The 17,928-nt window shown below is 39.5% G+C and overlaps 2 protein-coding genes across 2 annotated transcripts; both read left to right on the top strand.

The window, feature by feature from the left end:
- Positions 1-60: 60 nt before the first annotated feature.
- On the top strand, positions 61-9,629 carry ttv (exostosin glycosyltransferase 1 ttv). Its single transcript, XM_028300269.1, has 9 exons — positions 61-576; positions 1,954-2,864; positions 2,975-3,176; positions 3,254-3,373; positions 3,580-3,906; positions 4,414-4,535; positions 4,895-5,075; positions 6,126-6,370; positions 8,983-9,629. The coding sequence occupies exons 2-9, from the start codon at positions 2,002-2,004 to the stop codon at positions 9,161-9,163; spliced, it is 2,241 nt and encodes a 746-aa protein (XP_028156070.1). The 5' UTR covers positions 61-576; positions 1,954-2,001; the 3' UTR covers positions 9,164-9,629.
- A 1,218-nt stretch (positions 9,630-10,847) lies between these two features.
- LOC114349792 (uncharacterized) lies at positions 10,848-17,354 on the top strand. Its single transcript, XM_028300311.1, has 6 exons — positions 10,848-11,026; positions 14,483-14,595; positions 15,636-15,761; positions 16,802-16,873; positions 16,957-17,100; positions 17,192-17,354. Exons 2-6 carry the CDS (start codon positions 14,515-14,517, stop codon positions 17,261-17,263), a joined length of 495 nt encoding a protein of 164 aa, XP_028156112.1. The 5' UTR covers positions 10,848-11,026; positions 14,483-14,514; the 3' UTR covers positions 17,264-17,354.
- The last annotated feature ends 574 nt before the right edge of the window (positions 17,355-17,928 follow it).

Below are 17,928 nucleotides of genomic sequence, written 5' to 3'. Positions count from 1 at the left end.
TACAAAAAAAGTCACAGTTTTTTTTAAATTCTCTATGGAAAGATATCCGGTTTAAGGTCCGGTTCCATGATCATGAATCATGATTCATGCCGGACGCCGGTCACAGACACGTGTCAACATTATGCATAACCGCGTTTTCAGCGCGTGGACGTTTTGTCCATGAAGCTAAACAATCAACAAAAACATGTCATATTCAATATTTTAGGCAATTCCACTATAAATTTTTGATTGCATCAACAATGTTTTTGAAAATACTTAGGTAGTGCCCACCTTGAAAGTTGACAACATTTTACCAAAGTTAACCAATAGACCTCAACACAACACAGATAACCTTGGCACAGAACCTTGGCTAAATGTTATTTTCTCAAGTCGACGTTCAAAATGTTTGTAAATTTTGTAAAAACGAAACAAAAAGTCAAATGAGGAAACGGACGAGTTGATTGTTGAATTGAATGTTGAAAGAAAAACTGAATTTATTTGTACATACGTACTCATTTTTAAATATTTCTGGATAATGTGAGCAGTTGGCTATAAGGATAAAAGTATGTAGCCGCTAGAACGCAACTTTGATTACAGGTAGGTTACTGCTTATTTCAACAATCATCATTTTAGAATTTGTTATTAGTAATTAAACTATTTTATCAAATATTTAAATGGCAGAGAAAGTATTGTTTTTTACATTATTTATGGAATGTAAGAATGCTATTCTGAAATTATTCAATTTCTTGCTTGACCTGTGGTTGACTGGTAGAGATTGTCATCCAGTATTAAGTCTGCCACTTGCACACACTAGCTTACGTGCAAAAAAGTTTAAATTAATAAATATATTAGGGATTTTAATGAAGTAATTTCTAACAAAACATTCAAATATGTACCATCAACTTATATCTATGAAAAATTAATAGTAGGTAAGTGCCTGAGAACTATTTTTAATTAATCAATTTAATTATTTTTTCCTTATAATACTTAGCATTTTCTCCTACTTCTTCTTAGCTCAAAAGTTGACTGGGAGTGAATTCTCTACTTAATAAAACAGTTAATATGTGTAGAATCAGTTTCTAGTGTGCTCTGAATAGATAAAAATTACTAAACAGTAACTGTAGGTAGGGTCATGTGAGAGACAGTGTAACGTGATTATCTCAGTTCTTTTCTAATTTGGCTATTTTGACTCTTTATGTTTTGCAAATCTCATGCACCACTATGGCAGCTGTATAAAAGCTGCCATTGAACTTCAAATATCCACAGGAAAAAATATGCTTTTTATGTAATGAAATGTGAAAAGTTTGTCATTCTATGATNTCTATGAAATTTTTATACTAATCATTTCAAACTGATTTTTATTCAAATTTAAATTAAAATAGTTTATTCAGTACATTGGCCCATTCCAGGGCACTTATACACGGCCCAATATAGCTTGCCCTACCACCACTTCGGGACAACATATGGGCTGGTGCTGAGAAGTGGCTGAATAAACTCAGGCACCTTTGTCAGCCTCTTTTTTAATAAAATACAGTAATTTATAGCTTACATGACACGCAATAAGTGCGAGCTAGGCACGTAAAATCTATGCACTCTTGTTATTTAAATAATTATAGTATCCTTTTTTCATAAGGATTTTCTTAACCTGTACTTTGAATTTATGAATAGGTAGTTCTATAAGAGATTGTAGTATTTTATTAAACATTTTAACACTTCCCCAAGAATAAAAACCTACCTTCTTTATGTAGTCAGGGATTTGGAATTATTTTTTTCAAATTCAAATAGTTTATTCAGTTCATAGGCCCTACTAGGGCACCTATTTGAAATAACAAATCATCCAAAACCAAGCATAATATTGGAAAATTATAATAAATGATTTATTAGTAGGTAACTAATACCACAGAATTAGTAACTAATTCACAGTATACATTACATATTGGGGTTTCAGTTTCTAATTTGTTTTGTTATCCTCAGATTCCATCGGATAGCACTAAACCAGTTGATATCAGCTTGGTACTCAAAATGCAAGCAAAGAAACGCTATATTCTCCTATTTGTTAGCTTTGCCATTTTAGCATATGGTTATTATGGTGGATATAGCTTCAAATCTGAACTGGTCCAAAGTAGCAGACGCGACCTACTACCAACTTATGCATCCATGGAAGATTTGTTTGAAGCGCCATCTCCTTTACAAAGACAGCCTCGTTCAACATCAAAGCCTTGTCGAATGGAAACGTGTTTTGATTTTTCAAAGTGTAGTGATGATCCCAAAATCTACATATATCCAACAGAAGGCCCCGTAAGTGCATCTTACCGCAAAGTTTTATCAGTTATTAGGGAATCACGCTACGCAACGCGAGATCCGAATGAGGCTTGTTTATTCCTGCCAGCAGTGGATACTCTAGATGCAGATCCTTTGTCCCCGGAACATGTTCCCGATGTTCAAGCTAGGTTAAGTCGATTACCATATTGGAAAAAAGGTCGCAATCACCTAATATTCAACTTATATGCTGGCACTTGGCCTGATTATGCTGAAGGAGCGTTAGGGTTTGATCCGGGCGACGCGATATTGGCTCGAGCTAGTGCCTCGGAAACGGTGTTTCGTGACGGCTTCGACGTGTCCCTGCCGTTGTTTCATAAAGAGCACCCAGAACGCGGTGGAGTGCCGCCTGCGGCCACAGCTAACCCTTTTCCTGCACCACGACGACACTTACTCGCATTTAAAGGAAAACGCTATGTTCATGGGATTGGCAGTGAGACCAGGAATTCACTTTGGCATTTACACGATGGCAATAATCTAATCTTGGTTACGACGTGTCGTCATGGAAAGTCATGGAAAGATCTAAGAGATGAGAGGTGTGATGAAGATAACCGAGAATACGACAAGTAAGAATAATGACTATTTTTTAGCTATTCACAGTTTAGATATCAAATATAATGATGCGCTTACACGGGCAATAAAATTGTTCAGTTCAGTATTTTTACTGCATTTTTAGATTTGATTACGAGCAACTATTGGCGAACTCCACGTTTTGTCTGGTGGCGCGCGGGCGCCGCTTGGGGTCGTACCGTTTCCTCGAGGCATTGGCAGCAGGGTGCGTTCCAGTTCTTCTCAGCAATGGCTGGCGGTTACCATTCGATGAACGCATTGATTGGCGCCGTGCTGTGATCTGGGCAGATGAGAGACTGTTATTGCAGGTAAAGCAGATTTAGTGCCATTAAGTACACAGGTATCTCGATTTGGACATTCAAATACTTTTCTGTAATCGGTATAGGTGCCGGAGCTCGTGCGCTCAGTTCCTCCTGAGCGTGTACTCGCTTTACGGCAGCAGACGCAACTGCTATGGGAGCAATATTTTTCATCCATTGAGAAGATCGTCTTTACCACAATAGAGGTATGATGACCAATTATAACTTCAAGCTCCAATCCCACTATATCGGACCGGCTGTTTTTCCATGATCTAGTGGCTGAACATAAAAATATGAAGCACATTTGGAACACTGCCGGTCTGGCACAGTGGGATCGTTTGTCTCGATTAATTAATTAATTAAACTTACTCATAATTTTTGCGATTCAATGTCATCGTTAATCGTATCGAAGATAATACTGGAGAGGATATCAGCACACAAGACTTCGCGTGAGCGCGAAGCGTTGATATGGAACACGTCCCCGGGGGCGCTGGGCACGCTGGCCTCGTACGGGGACTCGCGGGCGCAGCTGCCGTCGGGGGCGGAGGCGCCGCGCGCGCCGCCCGCGCCCGCCGCGCCGCCCGCGCCGCCCGCGCCGCTGCCCGCGCCCGCCGTGCCGCCGGCCGCGCCGCCGCCCACCGCCGGCCGCGCCTACACCGCGCTGCTGTACGTGCAGGCCACGTCGCCGGCGCTGCACAAGCTGCTCGCCAATATAGCGTCCAGCGAGTTCTGCGAAAAGGTCATTTTCAGCGTAGTAGCTTTGCGCTTTTGCGGACCTGTAGCTTGAAAGTTATTTACTGTGAGCAGTTTGCGTTCAAGCAAGGGTTTTCTGTATTGCTATGGGGTAAAAATATTAATTACTAGCTTTCCGCCCGCGGCTTCGTCCGCGTGGAAATTTGTCTGTCACAGAAAAACTTTATCGCGCGCGTCCCTGTTTCAAAAACCGGGATAAAAACTATCCTATGTCCTTTCCCAGGACTCAAACTATCTCTATGCCAAATTTCATCAAAATCGGTTCAGTGGTTTAGGCGTGAAAGAGAGATCGACAGACAGAGTTACTTTCGCATTCATAAATATTAGTATAGATTTTAAATTGCTCTCGGCATTAAAAAGAGAATGTTTTATTTTGTCTGCTTACACCATAGTCGCATAAACGCACACGGTCCGGTTAGTCCGGAGTCACATCATATTTTGATGACTTCCAATGTTATCTTCATTAGCAAATGTGTAAATGCCGTTCCGGCAGGTGGTGCTGGTGTGGGACAGCGAGCGCGCGGCGCCGTCGCTGAAGTCGCTGGCGCGCGTGGCGGGAGACGCGCGCGACCCGCTGCCCGTGCTCGTCATAGACGCCACCACGCACTACCCTGGGTCAGTACCATCATCATCATCTCATTTCAGCTATAGGACGTCCACTGCTGAACATAGGCCCCCCTTAATGACGCGATTGGTAGGGGTCTGAACCAGCGCCTTCCAGATGTGGCCAGCGGCCAGATGAAAACCTTTATGAGGTCGTCGGTCCACCCTGTGGGCGGACGTCTCACGCTGTGTTTTCCGGTGCGTGGCCTCCACTCCAGAACCTTGCTGCCCCATAAGCCGTCAGTTCTGCATACTATGTGCCCTGCCCGTTGCCTTCGCTCAAAAGTCTGTCAAACTCCATACAAAAAACACCGGTTATAGTTATCGTTAAAGTTAAGGTGGTGAAACTGAAGCTAAGTTTTTTGTTACAGGGAAGGGGTGTCGGCCAGATGGAAACCTTTATGGGCAGTGCCCACAGCTGCCGTCTTTTCATTAGACGGAGACGCGCCACTCCTCGCTGAAGAATTGGATTTCGCGTTCCGCGTATGGCAACATTTTCCCGAAAGAATTGTTGGCTATCCAGCAAGAAGTCACTACTGGGACGAAGCTAAGGTACATGAGCATGTTACTCCGTACAATGCACCGCCCTAAACCTTTACAGTAGACAAAATTATTTCAGAGTCGCTCCCACGTTGGGCGCCAATGAGTATCATTTCGATTTTTAGCTGTGAATGCAGATTTATAGGGCTAAGAAATCCTTAATATACAGTCCAAAAATTTTTGTTCTACGACAAAAATTGACGAAGTTATGGCCAAATTACTAAAAAAGTTCACTGACCGCCCGGCGCGGGAACGATGACGTCACTATATCCGATCCGAACGCTGCCGGCGTACTGCGTGGATAGAAAATATTTTTTTCTAGCCAAACTATCAGTTTTAGAGAAAAACTTGTAATGACATTTATTCATCAGAATAAAGTAAGCTATCGATAGGTAATTTTAAAAAATAGAAATTGTGAAAAATATAGCAAAAAATCCATACGCTCATACGATTCAATAGAACGCGGAGACGCGATTGGGGTCTCCGCGGTGGTATATTTGGCGATTTATTCAAATAAAGTGTTCATAAGTATTGTTAGTCATATCTTCTTCCAAGTAAAATATAAAAATGTATAAGTATTAATTGATTTACTTCTAAGAATAAGGCATAGCTGAGGCAGATACACTCTGCCTGGGCTACAAGCAAGACATTGCTATGAAGATCATTTCGATGTACACGCAATACCTACCTGTTATTTAGTTTTTCTGAGTTTAACCTACGTACCTACCTATCTATTCGCCGTTCCCATGGGCTGACTTACCCCCCTGATTCGATCACGCAGGGAACTCCGAGCATGGCACGCTCCATCGCCCATATTGAAGTATCAAATTATCAAAGAAAAATTTAACAAAGTCATGCACGCACTTTATCTCGAAATTTCAATGGGAAGACTGGTCTCCACGACACAGGGAATCCTAGTGTGGAGTCCAGTGATGCTGTATTGCTGTTAGTACAGTAAATTAAATTGTACTCCGTTTTTATCTTGAATGTAACAGTAACCAGATCATGTACTGTAATATTTTTTACTAAATAATATCTTTTTTATTTTCAATTGTTTCCCAGAGCGCATGGGGGTACAGCAGCAAGTGGGGCGGGTCGTACTCCATGGTGCTGCCGGGCGCGGCGCTGGTGCACCGCGCCACGCTCGCGCTGTACGCGGCCGGCGCGCCCGCGTTACGTCACGCCGTGCGCCGCGCGCGCAACTGCGAGGACATCCTGCTCAACTGCCTCGTGGCGCACCTCACGCGCCGCCCGCCGCTCAAGCTCGCGCAGCGCCGCCGCTACAAGGCCGCGCACCACCGCTACAAGTGAGTACAAACGGAGGTCGGGTGGCACCAGCAGCCCGATTACGGTAATTTTTAACGTCTCCAATCCAGACGCGCTTCTTCGATTCTGCGATGCGATTGGTCGAAACAGCTGACGTTGACTGAAAGCTGACTGTTTTGACCTCAGATCATAGAAAGAGAATAGATATGAAGTCGCGCGTAACTACAACGAGAACCAGTGTCCCCACATTTCCCCCACCACAGCTCCCACACACACATTCAACTGTGTAAAAACAAAGCGACTGAGAGTCTACGCCAACATGTGCAACCGGCTTAAAAGTGCTGTGATTGGCCAGAAGGCATGCCTTATGGCCAATCAATGGCCGCGTGACGTGACGCACACTTTGAAAACGCTAGTGAGAGAACAAAGATAAAATGGAGTCGACAAGATATCGATACTTTAAATCGCTAGGGGAAAGGCTCGAAACTGATTTCACAAAATGCTTATGTATGAAACCTTTTTATTATTATACGTTATTATTAACTACTATCACGCATTTACTTTTTAATTATGGCGATCTGCGTACCGCATATGTTTATCAAAAATAATGCATATATTAGGCTTTCAACTAGCTCTTATAATAATTACATAGTTGACAGTTACTAATTAGCTACTTCTACTGTTATTATTTTTTTTGTAAAATCTTATAATCGAAAGTAACACATCATTTTTTTATTTAAAATTACAAAATAGAAAATTATAATTTACTTCTATTTATCGATAATAGGAAACCGCATTAGAACACGAGCACGGCACTATGTTACGACCGGCACATGCGGCCGTACTGTGTATTTTCACACGACAGTGGATATCGGAAGAAATTAAATACATTGCGCAGTAGTTGAGCATGACATAAAGTGGTTGCTAACTAAATCGTCAATGTACAAGTGTGTTAGAATTTTTATCACCACTGATTTCGATATCGCAGTAACTGTTACGGCACTGAATTCGTTCGTAAAAATGTTTAGTTTTTTTTATTTATAAGCAAAATACCAATGGATNATTGTTTCCCAGAGCGCATGGGGGTACAGCAGCAAGTGGGGCGGGTCGTACTCCATGGTGCTGCCGGGCGCGGCGCTGGTGCACCGCGCCACGCTCGCGCTGTACGCGGCCGGCGCGCCCGCGTTACGTCACGCCGTGCGCCGCGCGCGCAACTGCGAGGACATCCTGCTCAACTGCCTCGTGGCGCACCTCACGCGCCGCCCGCCGCTCAAGCTCGCGCAGCGCCGCCGCTACAAGGCCGCGCACCACCGCTACAAGTGAGTGCAATAACAAACGGGGGTCGGGTGGCACCAGCAGCCCGATTACGGTAATTTTTAACGTCTCCAATCCAGACGCGCTTCATCGATTCTGCGATACGATTGGTCGAAACAGCTGACGTTGACTGAAAGCTGACTGTTTTGACCTCAGATCATAGAAAGAGAGTAGATATGAAGTCGCGCGTAACTACAACGAGAACCAGTGTCCCCACATTTCCCCCACCACAGCTCCCACACACACATTCAAGATGTTCGTTTCTGGGCATATCGCGGAGACACGCGCCACGCCCCCGTTTCACATCTATTCCCTTCTATGATCTGAGGTTTTGACCAATCGTATCGCAGAATCGAAGAAGCGCGTCTGGATTGTAGACGTTAAAAATTACCGTAATCGGGGCTCTGGCCTGGTCATCTCCGCGAGTTTGCATCGAAAACAAAACACGCGCGACTACCCTTCCTGAGATACCTTATCGACAGGACAATCACGAGCGAGTATTGACGCACGTACGTGTATTCTTCACCCATTTGCATTATAAAGACAATAAACTAATATGTAAAAACGGTGGTGTAATGCAGTATGTTAACTGCCTGAATAATAAATAGAAACACAAAATACAAATCATGCTTATTCATGTATTTCCTCCGCCATTTTCCGCAGTTTGGCACCTCACGTCACACATCATTTTACCGAAGTCAGCCCTATGGCTTCGGCGCAGTACCAATCACTGACGTTTGTCAACAAAATGGTGCTCGACTCAAGAGACAGGCTAAATTACACCATATTGCTAACGACATTAAGCATTCATTTTTTTAAATACCTTCTCGAAGAAAATCTTCTGTACGTAGTACTTGTTAATATTCTGTGGTGGCACGGATCCACCAAGAATGGTCTGTTGCCCCCCAGGATGTTAGGCTACTGATTTGAATATGATAGTTTGATAGTACCTACTTACTCATGAGCTATGATACTAATCGTACGTACCCCCCGTAAGTACGGTCAGGTCCCCCAAAATACGCCAATGATAAATTGACGTGACGGACGGCACCCTGTCGCGTGACGTCACTGCGACAACATACAAGGCTACTCCTGAATCATAGACAAATTTTGGGAGTCCTTCAGAACGCGCCTGCCGCTCCCTACTGAGTCACTGCGACTCGTCGCGCTCTCATGCGCTTTTTTACACACCAATCGATGGTACAAAACTACGACCCTACTCGACATGTAATATTTTTTGCAATATACAATATTGCTTAAAAATACACTTAAGTACGTTTACTTTAACCACAAACATAAAAGAAACTGACAAGTACATAACAGAAATAATTATTTTCAGATCCTCTTGGAGCGATCCAGAGCATTTCGTGCAGCGACAGTCTTGCCTGAACACCTTCGCCACGGCGTGGGGCTACATGCCGCTCATGCGCTCCGTCCTCCGCTTAGACCCCATATTATTTAAAGATCCCGTTTCTACGCTCAGGAAGAAATACAGGAAAATGGAATTAGTGACTTCATAAGGGAGCTAAGCTAGCAAGAAATATGTGAAAGCCTGTTAGAGGGAGCTAGATTCAGCTTTCGTGGTAGTAAAAGAAAAAATTTTTGACGTCAGTCTTCAGAAGTCAACGCATACATTTGCAATGGCATCTCCATAATAAAATTTGTTATTCAGCAAAATAATCAAATTGTAAATTAATGATCTAGACGTCACGACTTAACAGTTTCGCAATTGGATCAAAAATAATCAGATTATTTTGTTTTTGAGCTTTAATTAACGTTATTAAATTTAATGGTTTTCATTTAAATTTGTGATAAGCAATAATGAACTGAGCTGTTGTTGAATACTATTGAAGTATTATTATTGATATTATAATATTTATATTTATTTTGTTGAAACGCACGTTTTTAATGTTCGATAATAAAACTTGACACAATAATTCAGACCCAGAGAAACTAAAGTGAATTTTACCGGAACTATTAATATATGTAGAGGGCCACTTGCTCCTGGGTCACACACATGGCTGACATGGCGATAACATTTTGAGCAACAGCAAAGTTCTTGCGACTATACAAAACAGCACCGAAGTATACGCGAATAAGTACTTGTCTACACACATGAATGCAATAGCGTGAATCTTCGGGTTACACTTTTGTAACCTAGGGGTTGTAGTAATTCTTTGTTTATGAAAGATGTACTCATCTCAGTACATGAGTAAATGAGAAGATTCTCATTTTTTTGTTCTACTCACTCATGCCTATACCAAATATTAGTCTTATTAATAACATTGTATTGGTTAAGGAAGGAAGATGATAAATTTATAGGCAGGTGATTCGTAAAATGTTAAATACAGTCGCTTGCACATCCAAATAATAAAACCTCGATTTTAAAACTTACGTTACACACCTACTATTACTACCTAGCATTAGATTCGAACAGAACTATTTCTGTATGCTTTGGATAATTCGATTTTTCGCTTTATGTTGATCTGCTGGCGACTGTACTATACGTAACGTAGAGCCAGGAATAGGCCCATTTTCTGTACTTATTTATTAAAACTACAGCTGATTATAATAATTATACATCTTTAGGCAGTGTTGAGTGGCACTGCCTGATTGCACCGTATGCCACAAACGAAATGCATTTAATTCAGTCGTTCTCTGTAATGTTATCACTATTATAAAATTGATTTAAATAAATATCTTTATTGCTATTTTTATGGTGTTATTTTCATGAAATACCTACTAATTAGATAAATTAGTGTCTAAAATAAACCTTGGCCACTGTCAGTCATACATAGAAAACATCATTGATATTCAGGGTAACATTTGTACTTAAAATTCTTACCATCACTTACGAGTGTTAACAATGCTGATTTAAAGTTAGAGATAAAGTTGTTGTTTGTTCATATTTTTATGGTAATAAATAAATGCTGTGGAGACCGTTAGCTCCTCACTCAAACAACGTCAACGGATAAATTATGGGAGCATATTGTAACTGTGTAGTGAATAAATTTATTGACCCATTAAAATTCACCGGTTGTGAAAGGGTGCAGTTCTTATGAACACCCTGTATTGAAAAGAATTCAAAAAAATGTTCAATTAGTAAACGCATTGTTTTGCGTAACAGTTCATCTAATTAGGAACTAGTAATAATTAATTACAAATCGATGCTACGGACTTAGTTCGTTCAACTGCATTGAATTTGTAAGCATTGCATAAGTAGAACGCCAGCTGACATAACAACTTCGCAACCGACTCCAGCGCGGCCTTGGCCCCGATGCTGCCGGCGCGCGGCGCGTGCGCAGTGCACTCGCCCACTCCGCGCGCTCGGCCGCTGCTGCGACGCGCTGTGCCTCACGTGTGTGACCGCCCATCGCCCTTAGGTAAATAAACATCTCATTTAAAATTCTAACACAACCACCCTATCCGGTAACTAAACCTGTCCTCCAGGTTGTCTGGAAAAGACCGCTTTAAGCGATAATACCGCCTAAATTGTGCTATTTCTCTTGTACATTTTCTTTCTTTTCTTGTCTTGTGTGGTGTACAATAAAGGTGTTCTATCTATCAACAAAGCATTGTGCTAAACGACCATAAAACAAGTGAAGTTTTTTTAATAAGCTAATGAGCTTGAAGTTTTCCAAGTGTCGCCATCAGTGCCCGTCACATTTCATTTATTTTTCGATGAAGTTTCCCGGACCCCGATTACAGGCTTTTCCTGTATTGAGGAACAGGTAGGTAATCAATGATTTTAATACGAGCATAATATTTTTTCCCCATGGAAGAACTTTTTAAAGAATGATGTTCAGATTATGTTATTTATTTATTTTCTAAGATAAACAACGGCGTTTTCCGAAATTAATTTATAGCTAAACATATCCAAAATCATGGCAGATTACAGGTTGTTTGGTTTTCCCTATAGCTATTTGGGCTCTCTAATAGATGGAAGAAAAACAAATTCCCAGTATTCCCACTCAGTCTTGGCCGTATGCATCTGGTAGCTAGCATAACTAGAGCCTAGAAAAGTATGCCGAAATATCCCGTTACGCCGATAGAAAGATTCTTTGGTAAAGTATGTACACTCAATACATATTTATCGTGACATTTCCTGGTTTTCTCGTAAGTAATTTGTTTTCCAAATAAGTAGCTACCTCCTACCTTAATCTATTTGTTCATTTCCATATTTATTCATATGTAAAGAGTTTGCAACAAATCGTTTTTTTTCTGCTAATACTTAAGTAAGGGTTTTGCAAACCATGTTTGTTACAAGCTTTTAAATATTGTTTTAATCCTGTTGAAAATTAGTACCTCCTTGACGATTACATTACGAAGCCATTATACAGGTAGGTATGTAGAGTGCGTGACAGACACGCATGATAGATAGGTACTTACTTTGGCGTTAGCTATTCCTCGTTATGTAACTTCATCAAAAAATAGTCAACTTATTTCCAAAGGGCACATTATGAACGTCATCTGTCGCACGCAACGTTAAGTTAAATGCTAACTTTCATCCAACTATGATTAAACTTAAACATTTAGAACAAATACCTAACTACATAAAAGTTCAAGGTTTTCCACACATACGAGTAAACCTGCAATACTTATAACACTTACGTCAAGAAAGTCACACTTACGAGTAGGTAGGTTTCATAGTCGGAGCAAAAGAGGCTTGGTAGCACTGGTATTAACATTGCAAAATAATGCAAATAGCAAGTGTGTATAGTTTCTGGAGGTCCTCCCCGCGATCGAAGAGGTGGGCTCTGTGTGCTTAAAAAATGTACGTATACCAACAACCTTGATCAGACTAAAATAAATTAAAAAAGGGTTCTTTACACGTGAAAGGTAAGGTAGTTTAAATTGAGCCTTGCTCATGCTTGAAGATGAGGAAATCCGCAACGAGTCCACTTTGGTGCAAGTCACAGGAACTTGACATGCCGATGTGGAATGTTTTAGCTTACTTCCTAGACAAGTCATATGTAACTCGTTTTTAGAGTTCCCTGTCTAAAAACAGAATTAATGACATTTGCAATCGAATTAACTTTCTAGGATTAAGTAGGTATTGTCGTTATTTTGCCTGTAGGCACTGCTGGGTATAGGTCCTATATTTAATTACTACCTTTAGACAACAAAAACCGTATATAATATGTAGGTACCTAATCATAATTTAAGCAATGTAAATCAATCTACTGAATGTTACAGGATGCAAGTAATAATAAAAGCTGTTAACCTTAAATTCATGTAAATAATGTGGAAATGTAAAATACACTCGGCGTCAAAGAAATCGCACCTCTCGCGACAATTTCAAACGTATGCAGGTATGCATCATTCTACATACCTATTGCCATTGGTCACTGGAGGAGCACCATGATTGTGTCAGAAGAAGAAAATCTTTAAAGTTATTGTCGCGGGCATGGACCTATAAAGGTCCATGGTCGCGGGAGGTGCGATTTCTTTGATGCCGACTGTAGTAGGTAGGTACAGTCAACAGTACATCAAACTACGATTTTTTGTTGCAAAATACTTAGCCTGTAGGTACTTATTACTACGACGACATAATACGCCAGTATTTTAGCTTGATGTGCTGTCGTTGGTACAATCAGTGCCTTATGTTAGGTACCTTTTTTGGGACATAAAATAAATAAGAAAATAATAAGTTTAGTACTTAAACAGTAGCTGGCTTCAGACTATTTAAAAGTACCTATAAGTTTTTACATTTAAAGTTTTTTAATGTGATGATAGAATACAAATTACGCGACTAGGTATAAGATTTAGTAGTTTCGCAATGTACGCTCATTTCCTCATCGTTCTAACAATAATAACAAGAAAGTTTACCGGTTGTAATTATTAATGGGCATTATGGTATTTATTACAAAGTAAATTAGAACAAACAATAAGGATATTAGTATACGATACGGATAATGATCGACCTAGTTGCGATGCTAAATTCACTGGACCCATTTGCGACATCACTGTTGATGACATCGTACTAGTGCTTACTTTCCTGTATTTAACGGAAGCATTGTGCAGCGTAATCTATGTTAAAACTAGTTTTTATAAAATTCTCACGTCATAAGTACAACTTGCGAGTAAAAGCGTTATAACACTCATGTTACGGAACAATGTATACTATCACCTTAGAAAATCTATTGATTAGAGACACAGACATACTACTTAAAGGCGACGATATTATTTTAATAATAATGAATGAAGTTTATTTGCCTGTCTCTAGCTCGTTGCCTTGCCTGAGACCACATTCACATAAAAACCTTCCCATTTTTGTTATGTAAGCAAACAAAACTCATATTTATTAATGACTAGCTTTCCGCCCGCGGCTTCGCCCGCGTGGAATTTTGTCTGTCACAGAAAAACTTTATCGCGCGCGTCCCTGTTTCAAAAACCGGGATAAAAACTATCCTATGTTCTTTCCCGGGACTCAAACTATCTCTATGCCAAATTTCATCAAAATCGGTTGCGAGTTTTAAGCGGGAAAGCGTAACAGACAGACAGACAGACAGACAGACAGACAGACAGACAGACAGACAGAGTTACTTTCGCATTTATAATATTAGTTGGGATGCAAAGTGTGTTAAAATACGATGCAAAAGTAAGTATGTTAAAGAAACAAATACGGTAGGTATTTGTACCTGCCTACACTTTTTACTTGTTAAAATAGCTAGGCACTGTAATTCTTTGTCGATATTATGTAAATAATATTACCTAAATAAGTCAGTATTAAGTAAATACTTAGTCTTTTGGTTTCACTTTCAAGATTCACGAAATGTCAACTGGGTTTAGTAATCACTATCATGGGAGTTAACACGGTTCAACGTTTGTCTATCCAGGTTAATTAGACAAGAGAAAATAGCCAGGCGAGATGGCGCAAGGTTCACGGAGGCTGGTGCTGGCTGCACTTATGGTCGTCACAATCATGGCTCCGCACTTCTCTGCTCAACCAGTTAGTATTATAGCATTTTCTTGTATCATCTTAAATATTGGTGTGCTTTCAGGTGATAAGTTAAACTTATCAATCTTTCAAGATTGAAAGAGAATAGCCGAGGGTCTCAGTGGCGGACCTTGGGGGAGGCCTATGTCTATCAGTGGCCTGACAAGGACTGATGATGACACTAATAAGAGTCAGATCTAATAAATCAATCATAACACTTCCATTAAATCATGTGGCAGGTTTTCTCTATTCGCTGCATATGGAGATATGTTCTGATGTACTGACAATTTGCATAAATAAATGTTTAGGTGTGAGTTTAATTTATTATTTGATTTTGATAACAGATACAGATGAAATTCCTGGCCAAAATAGTAGTAATAATAAGAATTAGAAGTGAAGTGGTATGGTAGCATTACAGGTTAAGAATATTCTAGGTAATAGCGATCAACATTTTTGCTCCGCAAACCGCAAAATAAAGTACTTAAGTAACCCGACGTTTGTGCTTAATAAGTAGGTACATATTTTATGCAGCTTGATGTTTTAATGAAATAAATAGTTCACATTAGATTGGCCTCCACTGTCTTCTCATATTTATAGCGACTGGATTTTGATAGAGGAGGTGACCTTCAGCATACCTACCTCTCAATTTTCTCAATTGCGGTAAGTTCCAGTGTTAGCAACTTTAGTATGTATTTATAGTGTACACGAACAAAGGCATTTTAACCATCTAATGACTTTGGCTAATTTTTAGGGGTTAGTTCATCAATGGGAATTTCGGTTTCGAGTGCGCGTCACGGTCACCCAACCCAGCGCATGGTTTTAGAGGGATGGATAGTTTATCAACATTTTCTTGTAAATAAATGTGATAACTTGTAAAATGTGTAAATAAAACTTCCTAGAATCTTTTAATCTTGGAATAATTGCACTAAGTTACGCAATTTATGCGGTGGAGGGAACTTTGCATTATGTTAAATTAAGAAATTACAGTTTCAGAATTAGACCAAATAAAAACCACTATTATTTCTTGTAAAATTTATGCATTGTAATTTTAGCCAACTGCTGAGAAATCCATCGAAAAGGATCGCACGCAGAGACAAGCAGCGGTCAAGGCTGGTAAGCAAGTTGCCACAACGCCGAAATGGGGATTTTTTGGTACCATATTTCATCTTATTTTAGAGGTAAGATAATATTTTTTCCCCCTTTCTAAGGAAACTGATAATGCGCTTAGGATAAGTAAAAGCTAATGTCTTTTGCACCATACTTATCAATTTTATTTATTAATCTTTTAACAAAAAGTAGGTATATAATATTAGGTGCATGATTTTATAAAGATAGCATTTACAAAGCTTCTTTGAAACTTTGGTGTCACATTATTACACAGACGCGAAAAGTTCGTCGTAAAAACGCTTATTGGGATTGAATTCACACGACTCTTGAAAAAGACATCAACGCGTTACGCGCAGAACGGTAACTTACAAAGTCAACCTCGCGTGTTGGACGGGCACTATTTTTACCCGACTGCGCCAGAAGGAGGGTTATGTTTTTACAAGCTTTTATTTGACTCCGTTATTGTTCATTTATATGTCTATGCGCTCATAAATTTTCTTTCTTATGCAAAATGAAATATACGTTTATGTTTAAGTTATCTTTATATCTGTGCAATTATGTAGTCTCAGTTGTATTTATGTGCCATTCGATTCGGTGCACTGAATACGAACGCCATGATATAATAATGTAGGGTCATCCGTAAAGTCCATTATTTAACCACTATCTGTGCCCGCGACGTACGCATGAAAATAGTTTTAGTAAAATTTCCCGTTTTTACAACATTTTTCTTTACTGCTCCGCCCCTATTGACTATAGGGTGATGTTACATTATAGTCTAAAGCTTTCCTTGATAAATGGGCTATCCAACAGAAAAATATTATTTCAAATTGGACGTCCAGTAGTTCCTGAGATTCGCGCGCGTTCAAACAAACTCTTCAGTTTTTAATATTAAGTATATGCTGCATTTGTGTTTGTCTGTTAATCATTGATTTTTGTGGCTTAATTATTTTTAAGTATCTGCAAATGCAAGTACTTACCAAAATTATGTTTCTAAACTAAACTTGGACGATATGAATCTACACTGAAGTATAGTCGTTTCAGCTTGTGTGTGCAGGCTCAATAGGCTGTTATTCGTATAGCTATCTAAAAAGGCAATGTCTTTATTTTTCAGCAAATCAATGACACCAAAAGTGCTTATACTCAGATATCGGACCTATTAACCAACCAGTTCGTAGATGATAACGTAAGTAACATTTTTTTCCTGAAAAGTTAACGATTCCTGATGGATGATGTGGGTCTTTAACCGACACATTGTAACTTTTCCAGGCTGTAACAAACTCACCCGCCCCGTCTATCAATGGCAGTACCGAAACTCCTAAGATATCAAGACAAGAGTTCTTAAAAATTCTTGATCGAAACCTCAAAGGTCTTGCGAGATTACGAAATTTAGAATGGCGAGAAGCAAAGAAGGTAAATGACATGAATGTTTAAACAAGTATTTAATGTCTTAAAACAATAGCCTACTCATATATTTAAACAAATTATTTTACGCATGTTTCAGGATTCCATGGCTAACCTACGTGGATATAAAGATGAAATATTTAGAGGAAAAAAGTCGTCAAAAAGAAAATAGCAAGCTTAAAACAAGAAAGTGATAAAGACTGTAAATATTTTAGTAACTAGGTACTTACGTAATGTAGTGAAATAAAATTATTTTTTAAATCTCATACCTACATATTATTCGCATTCGCAAACAGGAAAATCAGGAAGCAGGCAAGCAACTAACTATAAAAAAAATACTTATTTTTATATTAACTTTTTATTTATCAAAACAAAAACATTAACAATACGTATACTTTCTTTCCGCAAATATATTTACATAACTGCTTGTAATAATATATTTACATAAACATCTTAGTTATATTCTAGGAATTAGAAACTTTTACTTTAGTGTCACTTTTTTTAACTTTTTGTTGTCTGTTTGTAGATATATGGAGTATCGCCCGACAGCCAGGATATAATTCAAACTTTGTCCTGATTATATTAGTTTTAATCCACTTAGCAACAGGTTCTTTATTGATCATCATGCCTAAAGCAGTTTCCTGGTTAATTTCTTTCAGATCTATGGACTTTATTTTAATCTCGCATCTATCAGCTCCATCAACCTAAAACGAACGAAAACTGTCAACTCATGAAATTATACAGGTTAAGTACAAAGACGAAAAATAAAGAGGNTTCAACAGCAGTCAGCCATCATGTGTGCATTCCAGTGGCCCTGATAGCGTCCCTCTATCGTAC

The sequence above is a fragment of the Ostrinia furnacalis genome, unplaced genomic scaffold (genome assembly GCF_004193835.3).
Source record: "Ostrinia furnacalis isolate ACB-3 unplaced genomic scaffold, ASM419383v2 OfSCF0710, whole genome shotgun sequence".
Classification (NCBI taxonomy): domain Eukaryota; kingdom Metazoa; phylum Arthropoda; class Insecta; order Lepidoptera; family Crambidae; genus Ostrinia; species Ostrinia furnacalis.
This window is presented reverse-complemented; position numbering and strand designations above follow the sequence as displayed.